This window comes from Lissotriton helveticus, chromosome 2_1, assembly GCF_964261635.1.
Source record: "Lissotriton helveticus chromosome 2_1, aLisHel1.1, whole genome shotgun sequence".
Taxonomy (NCBI): domain Eukaryota; kingdom Metazoa; phylum Chordata; class Amphibia; order Caudata; family Salamandridae; genus Lissotriton; species Lissotriton helveticus.
The window spans coordinates 30,300,605-30,322,712 of NC_136059.1; the positions used below are offsets into that span (position 1 = coordinate 30,300,605).

Genomic DNA, 22,108 nt, shown 5'->3' on the forward strand with positions numbered 1-22,108 from the left:
TTACCTTTGATACTTGCACAAGTGCCACCTTGCCCACGTAACGCTTGTTCCTGAGCCTGAGTGTCTAGCACCTATTGCAGGACTATACCTCAAATTATACTTTGTTTTCTCTTGTAACTGCACACTTGTCACTTTTTCCTCTTATGCACTTTTTACTACCTCATGTATTTTGTTTGCTCACAATTGTCACTATTACCCTATGTAACGTAACGTATGCTTTTGTAATCTGTTCTTTTGTAATGTTTCTCATTATGTTTCATTTCTCTTCCTATTGTGAAGCGCTCTGACGCCTTCGGGTAAAGTCCGCGCTATATAAAAATGCATAAATAAATAAATAAATAAATAAATAAATAAATAAACGGCAGGTGTGGTCTATCTGAGGGCTTTGCTCCCAGTCCTTCCTTTGTGTCTAGGTACGTCAGGTCCAGGGCGTCTTGTCTCTTTTCTATGTCCACGCCTCGGGGTTTTCCAGGCTTACGATACTCGAGAGAGCTGTCAGAGCAGCAGAGCTCGTTGCACGCTGGGACTTGTGGTTTATTTTGCTTCCGGTTTCCAGTGTACGCCGGTCGGTATCCATGGTGATGGTGTGAGAGCGAACCACCGAGCCCGGCATGCCCCGCGCCGGTGACGTCATTTCTGTGGTGTTGGAAGTTGCCGAGAGTCCACTGCAGGAGCCGGAGCTGAGCCGCGGGGATCGAGGTCCAGGGGGGGGCGCGAGCACCGCGGGGTACAGGGGGCACCAGAGCCACGAGCGGAGCCAGCGGCACCGGCGGCGAGGTGAGAGTCCAGGAGGGGAGAACCAGAGCCGAGGGGGAGAACCAGAACCGGGAAAACCAACCAGAGCAGCAGAGAGAGGGGCCCCGGACAGAGGGGGGGGACACAAGGGAGGGGCTGAGACCAGAGGGGGACCACAGAGATCCCCCCCCCCAACCACAGGGAGGGGCCACACCACCCCCCAGAGAACCACAGGGAGGGGCCATACCCCCTGAGAACCACAGGGAGGGGCCACACCCCCCTGAGAACCACAGGGAGGGGCCACACCCCCTTGAGAACCACAGGGAGGGGCCACACCCCCTTGAGAACCACAGGGAGGGGCCACACCCCCTGAGAACCACAGGGAGGGGCCACACCCCCCTGAGAACCACAGGGAGGGGCCACACCCCCCTGAGAACCACAGGGAGGGGCCACACCCCCCTGAGAACCACAGGGAGGGGCCACACCCCCCTGAGAACCACAGGGAGGGGCCACACCCCCCTGAGAACCACAGGGAGGGGCCACACCCCCCTGAGAACCACAGGGAGGGGCCACACCCCTGAGAACCACAGGGAGGGGCCACACCCCTGAGAACCACAGGGAGGGGCCACACCCCCCTGAGAACCACAGGGAGGGGCCACACCCCCCTGAGAACCACAGGGAGGGGCCACACCACCTCCCAGAACCACAGGGAGGGGGCCACACCCCTGAGAACCATAGGGAGGGGGCCACACCCCTGAGAACCACAGGGAGGGGCTCGGACCAGAGGGAGACCATAGAGAGCCCCACTCCCCCTGAGAACCACAGGGAGGGCCACACCCCCCTGAGAAATACAGGGAGGGGCCACACCCCCCTGAGAAATACAGGGAGGGGCCACACCCCCCCTGAGAACCATAGGGAGGGGCCACACCCCTGAGAACCATAGGGAGGGGCCACACCCCCCTGAGAACCACAGGGAGGGGCTCGGACCAGAGGGAGACCATAGAGAGCCCCACTCCCCCTGAGAACCACAGGGAGGGCCACACCCCCCTGAGAAATACAGGGAGGGGCCACACCCCTGAGAACCATAGGGAGGGGCTCGGACCAGAGGGAGACCATAGAGAGCCCCACTCCCCCTGAGAACCACAGGGAGGGCCACACCCCCCTGAGAACCACAGGGAGGGGCTCGGACCAGAGGGAGACCATAGAGAGCCCCACTCCCCCTGAGAACCACAGGGAGGGCCACACCCCCCTGAGAAATACAGGGAGGGGCCACACCCCTGAGAACCATAGGGAGGGGGCCACACCCCTGAGAACCACAGGGAGGGGCTCGGACCAGAGGGAGACCATAGAGAGCCCCCTCCCCCTGAGAACCACAGGGAGGGGGCCACACCCCTGAGAACCACAGGGAGGGGCTCGGACCAGAGGGAGACCATAGAGAGCCCCACTCCCCCTGAGAACCACAGGGAGGGCCACACCCCCCTGAGAACCACAGGGAGGGGCCACACCACCTCCCAGAACCACAGGGAGGGGGCCACACCCCCCAGAACCACAGGGAGGGGCCACACCCCTGAGAACCACAGGGAGGGGCCACACCACCTCCCAGAACCACAGGGAGGGGGCCACACCCCTGAGAACCACAGGGAGGGGCTCGGACCAGAGGGAGACCATAGAGAGCCCCACTCCCCCTGAGAACCACAGGGAGGGCCACACCCCCCTGAGAAATACAGGGAGGGGCCACACCCCCCTGAGAAATACAGGGAGGGGCCACACCCCCCTGAGAAATACAGGGAGGGGCCACACCCCCCTGAGAAATACAGGGAGGGGCCACACCCCTGAGAACCATAGGGAGGGGCCACACCCCCCTGAGAACCACAGGGAGGGGCTCGGACCAGAGGGAGACCATAGAGAGCCCCACTCCCCCTGAGAACCACAGGGAGGGCTACACCCCCCTGAGAAATACAGGGAGGGGCCACACCCCTGAGAACCATAGGGAGGGGGCCACACCCCTGAGAACCACAGGGAGGGGCTCGGACCAGAGGGAGACCATAGAGAGCCCCACTCCCCCTGAGAACCACAGGGAGGGCCACACCCCCCTGAGAAATACAGGGAGGGGCCACACCCCCCTGAGAAATACAGGGAGGGGCCACACCCCCCTGAGAAATACAGGGAGGGGCCACACCCCCCTGAGAACCATAGGGAGGGGCCACACCCCTGAGAACCATAGGGAGGGGCCACACCCCCCTGAGAACCACAGGGAGGGGCTCGGACCAGAGGGAGACCATAGAGAGCCCCACTCCCCCTGAGAACCACAGGGAGGGCCACACCCCCCTGAGAAATACAGGGAGGGGCCACACCCCTGAGAACCATAGGGAGGGGGCCACACCCCTGAGAACCACAGGGAGGGGCTCGGACCAGAGGGAGACCATAGAGAGCCCCCTCCCCCTGAGAACCACAGGGAGGGCCACACCCCCCTGAGAAATACAGGGAGGGGCCACACCACCCCCCAGAACCACAGGGAGGGGCCACACCCCCCTGAGAACCACAGGGAGGGGCTCGGACCAGAGGGAGACCATAGAGAGCCCCCTCCCCCTGAGAACCACAGGGAGGGCCACACCCCCCTGAGAAATACAGGGAGGGGCCACACCACCCCCCAGAACCACAGGGAGGGGCCACACCCCCCTGAGAGCCACAGGGAGGGGCTCGGACCAGAGGGAGACCATAGAGAGCCCCCCTCCCCCTGAGAACCACAGGGAGGGCCACCCCCCCCTGAGAAATACAGGGAGGGGCCACACCCCTGAGAACCACAGGGAGGGGCCACACCCCCCTGAGAACTACAGGGAGGGGCTCGGACCAGAGGGAGACCATAGAGAGCCCCCTCCCCCTGAGAACCACAGGGAGGGCCACACCCCCCTGAGAAATACAGGGAGGGGCCACACCACCTCCCAGAACCACAGGGAGGGGGCCACACCCCTGAGAACCACAGGGAGGGGCTCGGACCAGAGGGAGACCATAGAGAGCCCCCCTCCCCCTGAGAACCACAGGGAGGGCCACACCCCCCTGAGAAATACAGGGAGGGGCCACACCACCTCCCAGAACCACAGGGAGGGGGCCACACCCCTGAGAACCACAGGGAGGGGCTCGGACCAGAGGGAGACCATAGAGAGCCCCCCTCCCCCTGAGAACCACAGGGAGGGCCACACCCCCCTGAGAAATACAGGGAGGGGCCACACCACCTCCCAGAACCACAGGGAGGGGGCCACACCCCTGAGAACCACAGGGAGGGGCTCGGACCAGAGGGAGACCATAGAGAGCCCCCCTCCCCCTGAGAACCACAGGGAGGGCCACACCCCCCTGAGAAATACAGGGAGGGGCCACACCACCTCCCAGAACCACAGGGAGGGGGCCACACCCCTGAGAACCACAGGGAGGGGCTCGGACCAGAGGGAGACCATAGAGAGCCCCCCTCCCCCTGAGAACCACAGGGAGGGCCACACCCCCCCTGAGAACTACAGGGAGGGGCCACACCACCCCCCAGAACCACAGGGAGGGGCCACACCCCCCTGAGAGCCACAGGGAGGGGCTCGGACCAGAGGGAGACCATAGAGAGCCCCCGCCTACAGGGGGGGGCCACACCCTTGAGAACCACAGGGAGGGGCCACACCCCTGAGAACTACAGGGAGGGGCCACACCCCTGAGAACTACAGGGAGGGGCCACACCCCCCTGAGAACTACAGGGAGGGGCCACACCCCTGAGAACCACAGGGAGGGGCTCGGACCAGAGGGAGACCATAGAGAGCCCCACTCCCCCTGAGAACCACAGGGAGGGGGCCACACCCTGGGAACTACAGGGAGGGGCTGAGACCAGAGTGACAGCATGGAGAGCCCCCCCCTGAGAACCACAGGAAAGGCCACACCCCTGAAAACCACAGGGAGGGGGCCACACCCTGGGAACTACAGGGAGGGGCCACACCGCTGAGAAATACAGGGTCTCTCTAAAATACTAGATTTAGGGGCCTTAGAGGAGTGCAGGGTAGTAGCCAATGGGCTTCCTACCCCTGGAGTCACTACGCTCCTTATATGACCACTTCCCGTGGGAAGTGGGCATAACTCTGTCCCAGAGTGCCCATGATTGCCAGCACAAAGATGGCAGACTCTAAAATGTTGCATTCACTTCAGGTAGCCCACCTTAGGGGTGGAACTAGCCTAAAGGTAAACGCGTCTCTCTGACTACTAATTTTCCTGCCTTGTCCAGATGCCGTATGGGCCCTGGTCAAGGGGAGGTCGGCATCCTCTCTGTGAGGGAAGGGTGGGCGCTTTGAAGTTCTATGCCTTGGAGGTTAGAAACTCGTCTGTGGTGGCTGGTTGGGACCAGTTAGCACACCAGTAGTTTGTTGGTTTTCAGAGTGCCCCTCTAAGGTGCTTTCTGTGTGCATGTATTATTAAATCCGACACTGACATCGGTGTGGATTTATTAATACGAGATTTTTGATACCAAACATCCCTATTGCAGTGAAACCATCATGTAGCTAGCAAACTCGTTTCACCAGTGTCCAGTATGTGCTTTAAAATGGCTTTCCTGGCCACATGTACTGGCAGTAATTGGACTGCGCAGCACAGGAGCATATCTGCTCATACAGTTATGTCCACACATGTAGTATAGAACACTCGGCCTTACGGCTGTAAGGCCTGATGCAGGGGTGACTTACCTATACTGCATACAGTGTCTGCTGTCATGGCACACAGGGATGTGTTCTATGTTGTGTTTTCACTTTTGTCTGCACCAAAACAAAAAGCCCGCAGTGGCAGTCTGTATGTGTTTGGTGAGTGGTCCCTTATGGTGGCACAATTCGTGCTACAGCCCTTTCTGACCCTCTTTAGTCTCCTTGCCCTAGGCACCAGGGGTACCATTTACTAGGGATTTCAGGGGGTGTTAAAGTGATTGCCAATTGGGGAACCAAGTGTAACGTTTTGGTAAAGAGCTCTGGCACTGGGGACGTGGACAGCCAGTGCGCTTCTGTCAAAATTGCATTGGGTACCACATCTTGCTTGTATGAGAGTTTAAGCTATTAGCATTGTAAATGACAATGTCTTTTATTTATGTTTTATAAACCAAAACATGAATAAAAAGGCATAGCCATTTACAATGCCAATAGCTCAAACTTACCTAAATGCAAGACCTATTGCATTGCAAATGCTTGTGTTGACTGTGTGTAGTTTTCAATGCGGTCATCGTACTGGCACGGTCAAAGAGGATGCTCAGGAGTGGGGGCCACGTAGTTTTTTTGGCTCTCAAGGAATGTATTGAGGCATCCAATACATATGATGTGAAACTAGCCCAGGTATGGCATCCTCGCTGTGAAGATCAACACAATTATGCGGGTTGTTCGCAGGAGTGGAACACCCCTTGTGTAGCTTGGAATAGGGCCAATTGTGAGACTTTCAGTGGAGGACTGGTAACAGGCAAGCTGCCACCCGGTGCCAGTCTCCAAGTTACCTATTATTGGTTCAGATGGAGCTGTGCAGCATCTGCATGAAGATAAACACTATGTTAGAAGTCTGAAAGACTGGGTCATTGTGTCCGTGTCATTGGTGAGGAGGGTGGGTCAGATGGACGACACTTGAAAAACTCCACAGGTAATTTAGTTTTTGGACAAAAGGGACCCAACTCCACCCAAACCCGTTTTGCAAGTAACAAAGCAAGCCACATTAGAGATGTCCCTCTGATTGTCGCCAACCTAGTTAAGCACACTATTGGTTAATCAAGGTCAAAGAGAAATCCAATAAAATGGCTGTGCATGCATCTCTCAGTACAAGCATTTACTGTATCTCCCCGGATATTTGAGAGTTCCCTGCAGAGGTTGGGAGCTGTATTACATATTGCTACGCTGACAGCTGCCTAGGTAAAATCACTTATTCATGACAATGCTGCCCAACCAAAAAATACCACATGCTACCCCAATCTCGGCAATCCCACCTAATAGCTTTAATCATAGCAATGCCACCACGCTCTCCTTTCATTAAAAGGATCCTGAACTGCAACCATGGCAGCAATCTAGCAAAGTCCATACCCCAAGTCTTAGCAAATGTCATTCGATCCCCTCCTATTCGGAGATCTCATCTACTGGCCCTCCACCTACTGTCACATGACTACCCTACCACAGCAATGCCACCCGCCTGCAACAGTCACAAAAGGCGGATGCAGCACTTGTTCCCCCAATTATGCAGTCCCAACAACCTATCCCTCCCACCCACCCTTGGCAATAAAACTTGCTCCCCTGAACGGATGTAATATCATTTGCTTCAGACCTCAGCAAATACCATCTACCCACGCAAAACGGGGGAAAAACTCCTGGTCGGTTACATTTTTTAAAGCAGTTCCGCCACTTGTTGAAGCAAGCACCCACCAGGTCTAAACTACCCATTCACAACATTAGCTCAGTGACCAGCGAATCCTAAAGATCAAGAACCAGAATACATCAACCCTTGTACAAACATCACTTGAGTCTGCCTTTGTGGTGGGGTGGCCCTGGAATTCTCAGTACGAGGTTCTTTGTAGTCCAGCAGTAGAGAGTAGGGGCCCTGCATCTCCGAAAGCTTGGGTGGTACTGCTCTTCTCTAGACATGCCAAAAGCGAGTGTACTGTCCTGCCTGGGTACATTTGTAAAGCAGTCAGTCCTACATGTTCTCATTGGTGTCTGGAATTTGGAGTCTCCTTTGTCCCAGCCCTCATCTAAGAACTGAACTGCTCTGGTGCCACTGCGTGAAATAAAGCACACCCCGGGCCATCACCAGGCATCTGCACCCGAGCTCACTCACTGGGTTACTGCAAGGATCGAACAGTTTACCCATGCTACGATCACTTGTCACTGCATGGACTAAGATCACACTGAACTATACACTCCTTCGTTATTGGAAGCACTGAAGATCATACCTGTGCTATATTTCTTCAGTGCTCGGTCATTCCAGTGCAATAGTTCTTTGTCTCTGCATGGACTGAGGTCTCACTCGTGCTGTACTCCATCGTTGCATGGACTGAGAACCGAATTTGCGCTGTACTCCTTTGTCAATGGATGGAATAACAAGCATTCTCGGGCATTGAGGAAAGTCAGGAAACTGGTCAGGCGATTTAGTCGATGATTCTTAAGTAATTTTGCCCTGCGTTAAACGCCTCTAATACCATACGAAGATTATCAATAAAGAGGCAGGCGCTGGAGACAGGAAGACAGGAAACACATTTTATTCCGACGGAGCAGAACACATCAGATCGGACAACAAAGTATCGTCTCGAGGTGCTCTCTAACAGCCTCTCTGAGACCTCGCCTTTTATACACTGGTTTGCGACATGTGACCGTTCTTTATTACAATAAGGACATTGTGAAGTAGCGAAAGATGACATCCCCGGTACCCCCCCCAGTTCCGTCTCACTCCAACACGTGGCTACAGTAGAGGTCCTCACCCCCCATACAATAAGAGGAGGCTATCACGCAGCTGAGTGTTCCGCCGAATCCTTTGGAATGTGTGCGCCTGATCGAATCTCAAGGGGTGGGGAAGCCATGATTAATAGTAGCGTCTTTTGAAAAGGGTCGAGTGCATACAGTAGTGGGCAATAAACTGTATCCTCAGGCCAAGGGATGACCAGCGGTCCGTACAGGCAATCGGGCTCAGAGGAAGGGGTCATCAAAGGAGAGGTATTCATGAAAGAAAGGATCAGTGTGGATAATCGAGCGTAGAGGGAGGGTTTATCAAAAGAGGGGTATTCATGGAAGGAAAGGAGGTGTTGGTCAGGCGCGGGGTGTGATTCCCAAAGACAGTCATGCGGAAGAGGAGGGTTCATGACTTGCGCATGCGAGTGCGGGGTCAGCCAGAGTGCATGGGGGAGGCTTACAGGGTCAGGGAAGTGCGCTGATGATCGATCGTGAACAGGGAGACCATGGTACCTAAAATGGTACCTAAAATGGCTATCGTGTATGTTCATACGTGGGTCTGAGGAATGGACAAGATGGCGCAGATGATGTTCAGTTCACGAACTAAAATTCCACAGCATGTGTATCCCTAATAATAATAATAATAATAATAATAATAATAAAAACAATTACCGCACTAAGCCCACTCAACGGTCACCTCTGTGTCCCTGCACATAGCATCCCTGTGCATGCATCACTGCTTGGGAAAAAACACACCAACAGGTAGGAGATCTGCAGGATATGAAATCTCGAAATACATGGCATCCAGCGGAGATGTGCAGATGAGCAGAGGTTGCAATCTGATGATCCCTCAGATATACACTGGGGGTGCGCAAGGGGATCGATCAAATGCCCAGAGAGAGAGATGCCTAATGTCACCGACATGAGACAAGCTTCCAGTGTAATATCATATGTGTGACCCGATGCAAATCTGATGTAACTATTAATTACTGCTTCCAGTGTGCTGTCTCAGCAGCAGGGAGGGCCCAGAGGGTGCGGTCACTGCGGCAAGGAAGTTCGACTTCCAGTGTGTGTCAATGTAGCAGGGACAGCTCCCAGAGCCCTTTAACTGCACAAGATAAGCACTTGTGCCATATTTTGCAGAGGTTCTTTTCTGTGTGATGTGCAAGCACTATGTACAATGAGCACACTGCCTAGTAGTGAAAACAGGCTGATGACATGGGATAAACCTAATGTGTTATTTTATTTTGAGAAATGGCTGAACATTCTTGCCTTCTGATGCTTTCCGCCCTCACATCCTTTATATTGGGCGTTCGTACTCACTAGTAAATATCACAAACACGCATGTTCAAACAGACGCAACAGGTGCACACCTGTACACAAGCTCACATACAGAAACAGGCACCAAAACATCCACTGACAACCACGTGCACAAAACAGTGCAATCCAAAATTCACTCATGGACACACTACCAAACATACACAAACACACGCTCAAATGCAAAAGGTGCACAGCAGTATACAAGCAACCATGCTGAAACACACACAAAACACATCCACCAACACCCGCGCAATCACGCACACAAAGCAACCACACAGGCAGCGAAACACATATAGGCAGAAACACACACCGTTTTAAGGGGCTCGCCTAGGCAACGCGCCTGCACTGCTCTAGGAGATGACCTTTAGAAATAGGTCAGCTCTTTTCAAGCACACATGCTTGTAGCTGGCATCCACCTTGCGGGACGAGCAGCGGCTCGCGCGGCCACGCTAATTGAAAACAGATGGCCCCGCGCGCCGCTGCTCGCTTCGGCAAGGTGGATGCCAGCGCAAGCACGAGTGCTTGAAAAGAGCTGTTTGCATTTGCCTGCTCGCGGTCATTTTAACTTTCAGCGTGCTATGAACTTCAATACCACCCCTCCCCTCATATTCATTTCCTTACATTCATGACGCGGGATCGGTATAACCTCCTAATAAACTGCCTATAAGTAAGCGAATCCCCTGTTTATCTTAAGGAGGCACGTCGTACCCTGCATTCCAGATCTATCATACCGCCTGCGAGGTTTGTGTCCCCAGGGTTTTTTTTTTGTTTTTTCTCTCTCTCCTCTCTCTCTCTCTCTCTCCTCTCTCTCTCTCTCTCTCTCTCTCTCTCTCTCTCTCTCTCTCTCCTCTCTCTCTCTCTCTCTCCCTCCTCTCTCCTCTCTCTCTCTCTCTCTCCTCCTCTCTCTCTCTCCTCTCTCTCTCTCTCTCTCTCTCTCTCTCTCTCTCTCTCTCTCTCTCTCTCTCTCTCTCTCTCTCTCTCTCTCTCTCTCTCTCTCTCTCCTCCCCCCCCTCCCCCTCCCCCCTTGTCTTTTTTTTTTTTTTTTTTTTTTGCTCTCTGTGGCCTTGTCTGTCTAAAGCACACACACTCGTTAATATTTTTCATATCAACACTCCGACCCAGTCCGCTTTTTCTGTTCACCATTGGTTACGTGCCTTTAAATTTTGTTTTACACTCTATGGCTGTCTAGACACTCTATCCCGTGAGTACGCCATCACTAAGGGTTTCTCTTGAAAAATAGCAAGATTCACGGTAAGAAGTTTACATGGTCACACTGCATTTTTCTCTAAGTTTACGGCAACAGGACACTGAAAGCAAAAGAGCATGTGACTTTAGTCCACTCATCATTATATTCGGGAATGCGTCTGTTTCACTTTTCTATTATTGAGATCCAGTTTCCTACGTGGACACTGTTGGCGCTTTATGTGCTCACACATTTCACGAGCTGCTGCATGTTTTAGTTTCTCTTTATCGTTACCACGCGTGTCTACTACACGATATTTCCACGTAATTTACTTCAGTGTACTAGTCAAAATGCTCCCGCATGCTGGGGAAAAGACACTGTCTTGCTTTTTGACGACTTAAAATGGCAGCTTTTATGATACGATCTGTGCACGTCGCATTCACTTTTCATTCTTTTGTTCACCCTCCCCTTTTTTACTTACCCTTTCAGAAAGTAGGAATCTTCACTAAGTTACACAACTGGTCTGAACGTCATTGCCATACATATTTAAATCACCAGAACACCCAGTTCATTTTAATCGCGTATACTTGCCCTGTGTTGCTGGTTGTGTGTATTCCACCAACATTGATTTAGAATATATCCTCTCCCACAGTAGGGGGAGAAGCAAATAATTCACTGTATTAAACACATAAATTGTTCTGTGTTGCAAATGAATCTTTCAAATTTTTGTAAATATAATGGCTTGCTTTATCGTGCTATCTCATGCCCCTTTGTTTTTTAACCTTCACGCTCTTCCAGCCAGAGAATCTCCAATACTTCTCAGTGGTCATAGCAATTTACATATTTAAGTCTCTCTGAAATGGTAACACAGTCCCGCTGGCCTTTCTCCTCGCTCTTGCCTTGCATGTTTGAGTTTTGCATTTGAAGCTGCACATGGAAGCGTTTAATAACAGAGTGCACATAAAGCTTCTCTTTTGTGCTACCTATTACCACTCTTCTATAATGGTGCAACATTGCTTAAAACTAAATCCACCCAGCCCTCCCCCGAAACCCTATTCTACTGCATGGCTAAACACTTAAAAGCTCCCATCGGCGAAACCTATTGGCCTTGCCAATGCTTGTTTTGTGTTCTACTCGGTCAGGCATACACTCTCGGTTCAAAGTAGCTTGGAAAGTTGCGCAGAGAAAGAAGCCGCCGCTGCACCCTGATCATCAGGTGCCACATTACAACTAATTAAATCACCATGGCGATTTTAAATAAATGAAGTATTCTCTAAACGAAAGAGATACCGACCAACAGCCTAACTAAACTTTAGTTGGTCGATGCTGCTTCCCACAAAACGGAAGTGACATATCGGATCGCCAGCCATTAGTGAGCCAGCTAAGCAGAGCAACGCTAGAGTGAACCAATGGCAAGCAGCAGGCGGGATTACCCTCCAGATAGTGTTTACTACAGGTCTTGCAGACAGCGCTGCCTAGGCTCGATCTAAAAAGGGGTGCTTTCCTACACTTCTATCCCCTCGCTCAGGGGAGTATGGACGCTTTACTGCCAGTACCCCTCTGTCCGTGACCCCTCAGCTCATTCAACGTCTCATAAATTGGTAATGTATTGCGGCTCAGTCCTGTAAATAAGTGGCTCATAAATTATGGTACTTTGGATTGGTCAGTAGCGTACCTGGGTACAGCCATGCCATTTCAACTTGTCTATCAAAGTCTTAAGATTCGGCGCCTCTGATTTGCGTGCTACAGCTTCTCAAAAGTAGAACTTCCAAGGACTTACTTGCAGTGTCGTATTCAATATGGGTTAGTTTTGGACAGCTTGGGTCTAGTGATAAGATATCCAGCAATCCCGAACACTAAACAGGCTGGAAAAGGTGATAAATGATTTCCTTACCAGGCCTGGTCATTGTTTAAGTTTGACAGACTTACACCTTGAGGACCTGACACTAACCACACCACTGCACTCAGTACGATTCCTACATATGTGATTTCTAGGTTTACGTTTCATATTTAGTTTCCTTTCTTTGACTCCAGATGCTCTGTTCTGAAGACATGGCTGAATTTGGCGATCAAGAGCTGCTGGATTTCCTTCTGCAGGACCGGCTTTCGTCCCCGGAGTTCTTGGATGATGAAGGAAAAGCGACCGAAGACTGGGACTTACCCCAGCCTGATGTAAGAACTGTTGAAAATGACATTTGTTGAGCCCAGTAGTGGAGGTCTCAGACCCTCCTGTAGGTGTCCGACAGGAAACCTACGTAGATATAATGTTGATATTTGTGCAGGCCTACTTTATTTTTAGGTTCAGCTTAACAGCGCCAGGAGGCGGACAAAGCTTTTTTTCACTAATAAATACGCATACAATGGACTTTAGAGGCGTAACTACCTGTCTCCTCATGCTATTGGCTGTGATGTTTTGTTTATTTTGACACTAAGGTGCTTACATTTCAGTGGAGAGGTGGACTGTTTTCAGATCTAAAATAAATCCTCACACTTATTGTCACAGGCATTTCTTGATGCCAGATGTGAATTTGAAACATAAGCGATTGTTTTCATTGCAGCACAACAAAGTCTCTTTTTAATGTATTTTTCAGGCTCTGAAGTGACCTTAAGATGGCTTCCTAATGATTTTTCATTCTATGCATATAAGTGCAGCCTTACTCCAAAATGGCCAATCCAGGGTCTCGTGAGACACAACTTTTCTTTACTGCTGCTTTGATGCAATATTTTAATTTTACTTTAAGTTCCTGGTGGCTTCAATCTTCTGCTGTTTGATGGAGCCTTTTTAGGCTCCTGTCAGCTTCTGTGCCCTGACACCCTGGTAGATACGTTTTTTGGGTCGCTCCTTGGCAAATATGTCTTAATTTTAATTATGATTTTGTTTCTGTGCCGTGGAAACCTCTCTTTATTCCATGTTAGTGAAAATAAATTTGGCTAAATTAAACATGTTATTTGGAACAAGTATACTAATAAATACACATTCAGTCCCTTGTTACTACACCCCCCCCCGAAACGCTTTTCTAGAGATAACAGCACTACCTGCACCAAGTTTGGTGAAAAACTTGGTAAGCATACTGCATTTACCAGAATGCAATGGTATGAACTGTGCTGGGATGAGATGCAGTGTGCTCCCTCCCCCTTGTATTTGTTACCACAGGTCAACAGTCGATCCCATGGTTTTGCCATAGTACAGCTGCATCTCCAGGGTCCATGGGCCATGGTCATCTTCTGTAACTTAAATGCTTCACATTATAGGTCTATACAATTATCTTATACCTGGACTTGATTAAATAGCGTTGTGAATAACTAATAATCATGAAAGGACAGGATAGTATAAACCATGGGTACTCACAAAGTTTCTCTCGGGGGCCAAATTTACAGTGTGGTTTGTGTCCGAGGGCCGCACCGGTGGGGGCGGGGTCAGTGGGGGAGGGGGCGGGGCTAGAGCAACAAAAAAAACTTTGACCATGAGGTTGATCACAGGTTTCTGCAGCGGACGCCTTCGTCCACTGAGCCACCAGACCCGGCATACACACATCTCTCTCTCTCTCTCTCTCTCTCTCTCATTCTTTCTCTGTCGCTCTCTCTCTCTCTTTCTCTGTCTCTGTCTCCCTCCCTCTCTCTCTCCCTCTATCTCTCTGTCTCCCTCTGTCTCACTCACCCTGACTGTCTCACTCCCTCTCTCCCTCTGTCTCACTCACTCTGACTGTCTCTCTGTCTCCCCCTCTCTCTCTGTTACCTCTCCCTCTCTCTGTTTCCCTCTACCTTCCTCTATTTCTCTCTCCCTCTCTCTCCTTCCTTCTCCCTCCTTCCCTCTGTCCCTCTCTCTCTCCTTCCCTCTCCCTCCTTCCCTCTCCCTCCTTCCCTCTCCCTCCTTCCCTCTCCCTCCTTCCCTCTCCCTCCTTCCTTCTCCCTCCTTCCCGCTCCCTCCTTCCCTTTGTCTCCCTCTCTTTCCTTCCCCCTCCCTCACTCTGAGGTCTCCCTCAGTCTCCCTCCCTCACGCTGTCTCTCTCCCTCGCTATCCCTCTGTCTGCCTGTCGCTCTCCCTCGCTCTCCCTCGCTCTCCCTCGCTCTCCCTCGCTCTCCCTCGCTCTCCCTCGCTCTCCCTCGCTCTCCCTCGCTCTCCCTCGCTCTCCCTCGCTCTCCCTCTCCCTCTGTCTGCCTGTCTCCCTCACTCGCTCTCCCTCTGTCTCCCTCGCTCTCCCTCTGTCTGCCTGTCTCCCTCACTCGCTCTCCCTCTGTCTCCCTCTGTCTCCCTCTGTCTCCCTCTGTCTCCCTCTGTCTCCCTCTGTCTCCCTCTGTCTCCCTCTGTCTCCCTCTGTCTCCCTCTGTCTCCCTCTGTCTCCCTCTGTCTCCCTCTGTCTCCCTCTGTCTCCCTCTGTCTCCCTCTGTCTCCCTCTGTCTCCCTCTGTCTCCCTCTGTCTCCCTCTGTCTCCCTCTGTCTCCCTCTGTCTCCCTCTGTCTCCCTCTGTCTCCCTCGCTCTCCCTCGCTCTCCCTCTGTCTCCCTCGCTCTCCCTCGCTCTCCCTCGCTCTCCCTCGCTCTCCCTCGCTCTCCCTCGCTCTCCCTCGCTCTCCCTCGCTCTCCCTCGCTCTCCCTCGCTCTCCCTCGCTCTCGCTCGCTCTCGCTCGCTCTCGCTCTGTCTGCCTGTCTCCCTCCCTCGCTCTCGCTCTGTCTGCCTGTCTCCCTCCCTCGCTCTCGCTCTGTCTGCCTGTCTCCCTCCCTCGCTCTCGCTCTGTCTGCCTGTCTCCCTCCCTCGCTCTCGCTCTGTCTGCCTGTCTCCCTCCCTCGCTCTCGCTCTGTCTGCCTGTCTCCCTCCCTCGCTCTCCCTCGCTCTCCCTCGCTCTCCCTCTGTCTCCCTCGCTCTCCCTCTGTCTGCCTGTCTCCCTCCCTCGCTCTCCCTCGCTCTCCCTCGCTCTCCCTCGCTCTCCCTCGCTCTCCCTGTCTCCCTCACTCGCTCTCCCTGTCTCCCTCCCTCGCTCTCCCTCGCTCTCCCTCGCTCTCCCTCGCTCTCCCTCTGTCTGCCTGTCTCCCTCCCTCGCTCTCCCTCGCTCTCCCTCGCTCTCCCTCGCTCTCCCTCGCTCTCCCTCTGTCTGCCTGTCTCCCTCCCTCGCTCTCCCTCGCTCTCCCTCGCTCTCCCTCGCTCTCCCTCGCTCTCCCTCTGTCTGCCTGTCTCCCTCCCTCGCTCTCGCTCTGTCTGCCTGTCTCCCTCCCTCGCTCTCGCTCTGTCTGCCTGTCTCCCTCCCTCGCTCTCGCTCTGTCTGCCTGTCTCCCTCCCTCGCTCTCGCTCTGTCTGCCTGTCTCCCTCCCTCGCTCTCGCTCTGTCTGCCTGTCTCCCTCCCTCGCTCTCGCTCTGTCTGCCTGTCTCCCTCCCTCGCTCTCCCTCGCTCTCCCTCGCTCTCCCTCGCTCTCCCTCGCTCTCCCTCGCTCTCCCTCGCTCTCCCTCGCTCTCCCTCGCTCTCCCTCGCTCTCCCTCGCTCTCCCTCGCTCTCCCTCGCTCTCCCTCGCTCTCCCTCGCTCTCCCTCGCTCTCCCTCGCTCTCCCTCGCTCTCCCTCGCTCTCCCTCGCTCTCCCTCGCTCTCCCTCTGTCTGCCTGTCTCCCTCCCTCGCTCTCCCTCGCTCTCCCTCGCTCTCCCTCGCTCTCCCTCGCTCTCCCTCGCTCTCCCTCGCTCTCCCTCGCTCTCCTCGCTCTCCCTCTGTCTGCCTGTCTCCCTCCCTCGCTCTCGCTCTGTCTGCCTGTCTCCCTCCCTCGCTCTCGCTCTGTCTGCCTGTCTCCCTCCCTCGCTCTCGCTCTGTCTGCCTGTCTCCCTCCCTCGCTCTCGCTCTGTCTGCCTGTCTCCCTCCCTCGCTCTCGCTCTGTCTGCCTGTCTCCCTCCCTCGCTCTCGCTCTGTCTGCCTGTCTCCCTCCCTCGCTCTCGCTCTGTCTGCCTGTCTCCCTCCCTCGCTCTCGCTCTGTCTGCCTGTCTCCCTCCCTCGCTCTCGCTCTGTCTGCCTGTCTCCCTCCCTCGCTCTCCCTCGCTCTCCCTCGCTCTCCCTCGCTCTCCCTCTGTCTGCCTGTCTCCCTCCCTCGCTCTCGCTCTGTCTGCCTGTCTCCCTCCCTCGCTCTCGCTCTGTCTGCCTGTCTCCCTCCCTCGCTCTCGCTCTGTCTGCCTGTCTCCCTCCCTCGCTCTCGCTCTGTCTGCCTGTCTCCCTCCCTCGCTCTCGCTCTGTCTGCCTGTCTCCCTCCCTCGCTCTCGCTCTGTCTGCCTGTCTCCCTCCCTCGCTCTCGCTCTGTCTGCCTGTCTCCCTCCCTCGCTCTCGCTCTGTCTGCCTGTCTCCCTCCCTCGCTCTCGCTCTGTCTGCCTGTCTCCCTCCCTCGCTCTCCCTCGCTCTCCCTCGCTCTCCCTCGCTCTCCCTCGCTCTCCCTCTGTCTCCCTCGCTCTCCCTCTGTCTGCCTGTCTCCCTCCCTCGCTCTCCCTCTGTCTCCCTCGCTCTCCCTCGCTCTCCCTCGCTCTCCCTCGCTCTCCCTCGCTCTCCCTCGCTCTCCCTCGCTCTCCCTCGCTCTCCCTCGCTCTCCCTCGCTCTCCCTCGCTCTCCCTCGCTCTCCCTCGCTCTCCCTCGCTCTCCCTCGCTCTCCCTCGCTCTCCCTCGCTCTCCCTCGCTCTCCCTCGCTCTCCCTCGCTCTCCCTCGCTCTCCCTCGCTCTCCCTCTGTCTGCCTGTCTCCCTCCCTCGCTCTCCCTCGCTCTCCCTCGCTCTCCCTCGCTCTCCCTCGCTCTCCCTCGCTCTCCCTCGCTCTCCCTCGCTCTCCCTCGCTCTCCCTCGCTCTCCCTCGCTCTCCCTCGCTCTCCCTCGCTCTCCCTCGCTCTCCCTCGCTCTCCCTCGCTCTCCCTCGCTCTCCCTCGCTCTCCCTCGCTCTCCCTCGCTCTCCCTCGCTCTCCCTCGCTCTCCCTCGCTCTCCCTCGCTCTCCCTCGCTCTCCCTCGCTCTCCCTCGCTCTCCCTCGCTCTCCCTCGCTCTCCCTCGCTCTCCCTCGCTCTCCCTCGCTCTCCCTCTGTCTCCCTCTGTCTCCCTCTGTCTCCCTCTGTCTCGCTCTGTCTCGCTCTGTCTCGCTCTGTCTCGCTCTGTCTCGCTCTGTCTCGCTCTCCCTCGCTCTCCCTCGCTCTCCCTGTCTCTCTCACTCGCTCTCGCTCTCCCTCTGTCTCCCTTGCTCTCCCTGTCTCCCTCCCTCGCTCTCCCTCTGTCTGCCTGTCTCCCTCACTCGCTCTCGCTCTCCCTCTGTCTCCCTTGCTCTCCCTGTCTCCCTCCCTCGCTCTCCCTCTGCCTGTCTCCCTCACTCGCTCTCCCTCTGCCTGTCTCCCTCACTCGCTCTCCCTCTGCCTGTCTCCCTCACTCGCTCTCCCTCTGCCTGTCTCCCTCACTCGCTCTCCCTCTGCCTGTCTCCCTCACTCGCTCTCGCTCTGCCTGTCTCCCTCACTCGCTCTCGCTCTCCCTCTGTCTGCCTGTCTCCCTCACTCGCTCTCGCTCTCCCTCTGTCTCCCTTGCTCTCCCTGTCTCCCTCCCTCGCTCTCCCTCTGTCTGCCTGTCTCCCTCACTCGCTCTCGCTCTCCCTCTGTCTGCCTGTCTCCCTCACTCGCTCTCGCTCTCCCTCTGTCTCCCTTGCTCTCCCTGTCTCCCTCCCTCGCTCTCCCTCTGTCTGCCTGTCTCCCTCACTCGCTCTCCCTCTGTCTGCCTGTCTCCCTCGCTCTCCCTGTCTCCCTCACTCGCTCTCCCTGTCTCCCTCACTCGCTCTCCCTCTGTCTCCCTCGCTCTCCCTGTCTCCCTCACTCGCTCTCCCTGTCTCCCTCACTCGCTCTCCCTCTGTCTCCCTCGCTCTCCCTGTCTCCCTCCCTCGCTCTCCCTCTGTCTGCCTGTCTCCCTCACTCGCTCTCGCTCTCCCTCTGTCTCCCTTGCTCTCCCTGTCTCCTCCCTCGCTCTCCCTCTGCCTGTCTCCCTCACTCGCTCTCCCTCTGCCTGTCTCCCTCACTCGCTCTCCCTCTGCCTGTCTCCCTCACTCGCTCTCCCTCTGCCTGTCTCCCTCACTCGCTCTCCCTCTGTCTCCCTTGCTCTCCCTGTCTCCCTCCCTCGCTCTCCCTCTGTCTGCCTGTCTCCCTCACTCGCTCTCCCTCTGTCTGCCTGTCTCCCTCGCTCTCCCTGTCTCCCTCACTCGCTCTCCCTGTCTCCCTCACTCGCTCTCCCCCTGTCTCCCTCACTCGCTCTCCCTGTCTCCCTCACTCGCTCTCCCTGTCTCCCTCACTCGCTCTCCCTCTGTCTCCCTCGCTCTCCCTGTCTCCCTCACTCGCTCTCACTCTGTCTGCCTGTCTCCCTCCCTCGCTCTCCCTCTGTCTCCCTCGCTCTCCCTGTCTCTCTCCCTCGCTCTCACTCTGTCTGCATGTCTCCCTCCCTCGCTCTCCCTCTGTCTCCCTCGCTCTCCCTCTGTCTCCCTCGCTCTCCCTCTGTCTGCCTGTCTCCCTCCCTCGCTCTCCCTCTGTCTGCCTGACTCCCTCACTCGCTCTCCCTCTGTCTCCCTCGCTCTCCCTCTGTCTGCCTGTCTCCCTCCCTCGCTCTCCCTCTGTCTGCCTGTCTCCCTCACTCGCTCTCCCTCTGTCTCCCTCGCTCTCCCTCTGTCTGCCTGTCTCCCTCACTCGCTCTCGCTCTCCCTCTGTCTCCCTCGCTCTCCCTCTGTCTGCCTGTCTCCCTCACTCGCTCTAGCTCTCCCTCTGTCTCCCTCGCTCTCCCTGTCTCCCTCCCTCGCTCTCACTGTCTGCCTGTCTCCCTCGCTCTCCCTCGCTCTCCCTCGCTCTCCCTCGCTCTCCCTCGCTCTCCCTCGCTCTCCCTCGCTCTCCCTCGCTCTCCCTCGCTCTCCCTCGCTCTCCCTCGCTCTCCCTCGCTCTCCCTCGCTCTCCCTCGCTCTCCCTCGCTCTCCCTCGCTCTCCCTCGCTCTCCCTCGCTCTCCCTCGCTCTCCCTCGCTCTCCCTCGCTCTCGCTCTGTCTGCCTGTCTCCCTCCCTCGCTCTCGCTCTGTCTGCCTGTCTCCCTCCTCGCTCTCGCTCTGTCTGCCTGTCTCCCTCCCTCGCTCTCGCTCTGTCTGCCTGTCTCCCTCCCTCGCTCTCGCTCTGTCTGCCTGTCTCCCTCCCTCGCTCTCGCTCTGTCTGCCTGTCTCCCTCCCTCGCTCTCGCTCTGTCTGCCTGTCTCCCTCCCTCGCTCTCGCTCTGTCTGCCTGTCTCCCTCCCTCGCTCTCCCTCTGTCTGCCTGTCTCCCTCCCTCGCTCTCCCTCGCTCTCCCTCGCTCTCCCTCGCTCTCCCTCTGTCTCCCTCGCTCTCCCTCTGTCTGCCTGTCTCCCTCCCTCGCTCTCCCTCGCTCTCCCTCTGTCTCCCTCTGTCTCCCTCTGTCTCCCTCTGTCTCCCTCTGTCTCCCTCTGTCTCCCTCTGTCTCCCTCTGTCTCCCTCTGTCTCCCTCTGTCTCCCTCTGTCTCCCTCTGTCTCCCTCTGTCTCCCTCTGTCTCCCTCTGTCTCCCTCTGTCTCCCTCTGTCTCCCTCTGTCTCCCTCTGTCTCCCTCTGTCTCCCTCTGTCTCCCTCTGTCTCCCTCTGTCTCCCTCTGTCTCCCTCTGTCTCCCTCTGTCTCCCTCTGTCTCCCTCTGTCTCCCTCTGTCTCCCTCTGTCTCCCTCTGTCTCCCTCTGTCTCCCTCTGTCTCCCTCTGTCTCCCTCTGTCTCCCTCTGTCTCCCTCTGTCTCCCTCTGTCTCCCTCTGTCTCCCTCTGTCTCCCTCTGTCTCCCTCTGTCTCCCTCTGTCTCCCTCTGTCTCCCTCTGTCTCCCTCTGTCTCCCTCTGTCTCCCTCTGTCTCCCTCTGTCTCCCTCTGTCTCCCTCTGTCTCCCTCTCTCTCCCTCTGTCTCCCTCTCTCTCCCTCTCTCTCCCTCTCTCTCCCTCGCTCTCCCTCGCTCTCCCTCGCTCTCCCTCTGTCTCCCTCTGTCTCCCTCGCTCTCCCACGCTCTCCCTCGCTCTCCCACGCTCTCCCTCGCTCTCCCTCGCTCTCCCTCGCTCTCCCTCGCTCTCCCTCGCTCTCCCACTCGCTCCCACTCGCTCTCGCTCTCCCTCGCTCTCCCTCGCTCTCCCTCGCTCTCCCACTCGCTCTCGCTCTCCCTCTGTCTCCCTCGCTCTCCCTCGCTCTCCCACTCGCTCTCGCTCTCCCTCTGTCTCCCTCGCTCTCCCTCTGTCTCCCTCGCTCTCCCTCGCTCTCCCACTCGCTCTCCCTCTGTCTGCCTGTCTCCCTCGCTCTCCCTCTGTCTGCCTGTCTCCCTCACTCGCTCTCGCTCTCCCTCTGTCTCCCTTGCTCTCCCTGTCTCCCTCCCTCGCTCTCCCTCTGCCTGTCTCCCTCACTCGCTCTCCCTCTGTCTGCCTGTCTCCCTCGCTCTCCCTGTCTCCCTCACTCGCTCTCCCTCTGTCTGCCTGTCTCCCTCGCTCTCCCTGTCTCCCTCACTCGCTCTCCCTCTGTCTGCCTGTCTCCCTCGCTCTCCCTGTCTCCCTCACTCGCTCTCCCTGTCTCCCTCACTCGCTCTCCCTCTGTCTCCCTCGCTCTCCCTGTCTCCCTCACTCGCTCTCCCTCTGTCTCCCTCGCTCTCCCTGTCTCCCTCACTCGCTCTCCCTGTCTCCCTCACTCGCTCTCCCTCTGTCTCCCTCGCTCTCCCTGTCTCCCTCACTCGCTCTCACTCTGTCTGCCTGTCTCCCTCCCTCGCTCTCCCTCTGTCTCCCTCGCTCTCCCTGTCTCTCTCCCTCGCTCTCACTCTGTCTGCATGTCTCCCTCCCTCGCTCTCCCTCTGTCTCCCTCGCTCTCCCTCTGTCTCCCTCGCTCTCCCTCTGTCTGCCTGTCTCCCTCCCTCGCTCTCCCTCTGTCTGCCTGTCTCCCTCACTCGCTCTCCCTCTGTCTCCCTCGCTCTCCCTCTGTCTGCCTGTCTCCCTCCCTCGCTCTCCCTCTGTCTGCCTGTCTCCCTCACTCGCTCTCCCTCTGTCTCCCTCGCTCTCCCTCTGTCTGCCTGTCTCCCTCACTCGCTCTCGCTCTCCCTCTGTCTCCCTCGCTCTCCCTCTGTCTGCCTGTCTCCCTCACTCGCTCTCCCTCTGTCTCCCTCGCTCTCCCTGTCTCCCTCCCTCGCTCTCACTGTCTGCCTGTCTCCCTCCCTCGCTCTCACTCTGTCTGCATGTCTCCCTCCCTCGCTCTCCCTCTGTCTCCCTCGCTCTCACTCTGTCTGCCTGTCTCCCTCACACGCTCTCGCTCTCCCTCTGTCTCCCTCACTCGCTCTCGCTCTCCCTGTCTCCCTCCCTCGCTCTCACTCTCCCTGTCTCCCTCCCTCGCTCTCGCTCTCACTCTGTCTGCCTGTCTCCCTCCCTCGCTCTCACTCTGTCTGCCTGTCTCCCTCCCTCGCTCTCACTCTGTCTGCCT

The 22,108-nt window shown here is 56.4% G+C and overlaps 1 protein-coding gene across 1 annotated transcript in view; it reads left to right on the forward strand.

Moving 5' to 3' along the window:
• Positions 1-611: 611 nt before the first annotated feature.
• CREB3 (cAMP responsive element binding protein 3) overlaps positions 612-22,108 on the forward strand; it is a 56,611-nt gene continuing 35,114 nt past the window's right edge. The window contains exons 1-2 of the mRNA XM_078674423.1: positions 612-777; positions 12,697-12,834. Coding sequence (XP_078530549.1) covers positions 12,697-12,834 — 138 coding nt within the window. The 5' untranslated portion in view covers positions 612-777. The remainder of the gene's footprint in view (positions 778-12,696; positions 12,835-22,108) is intronic.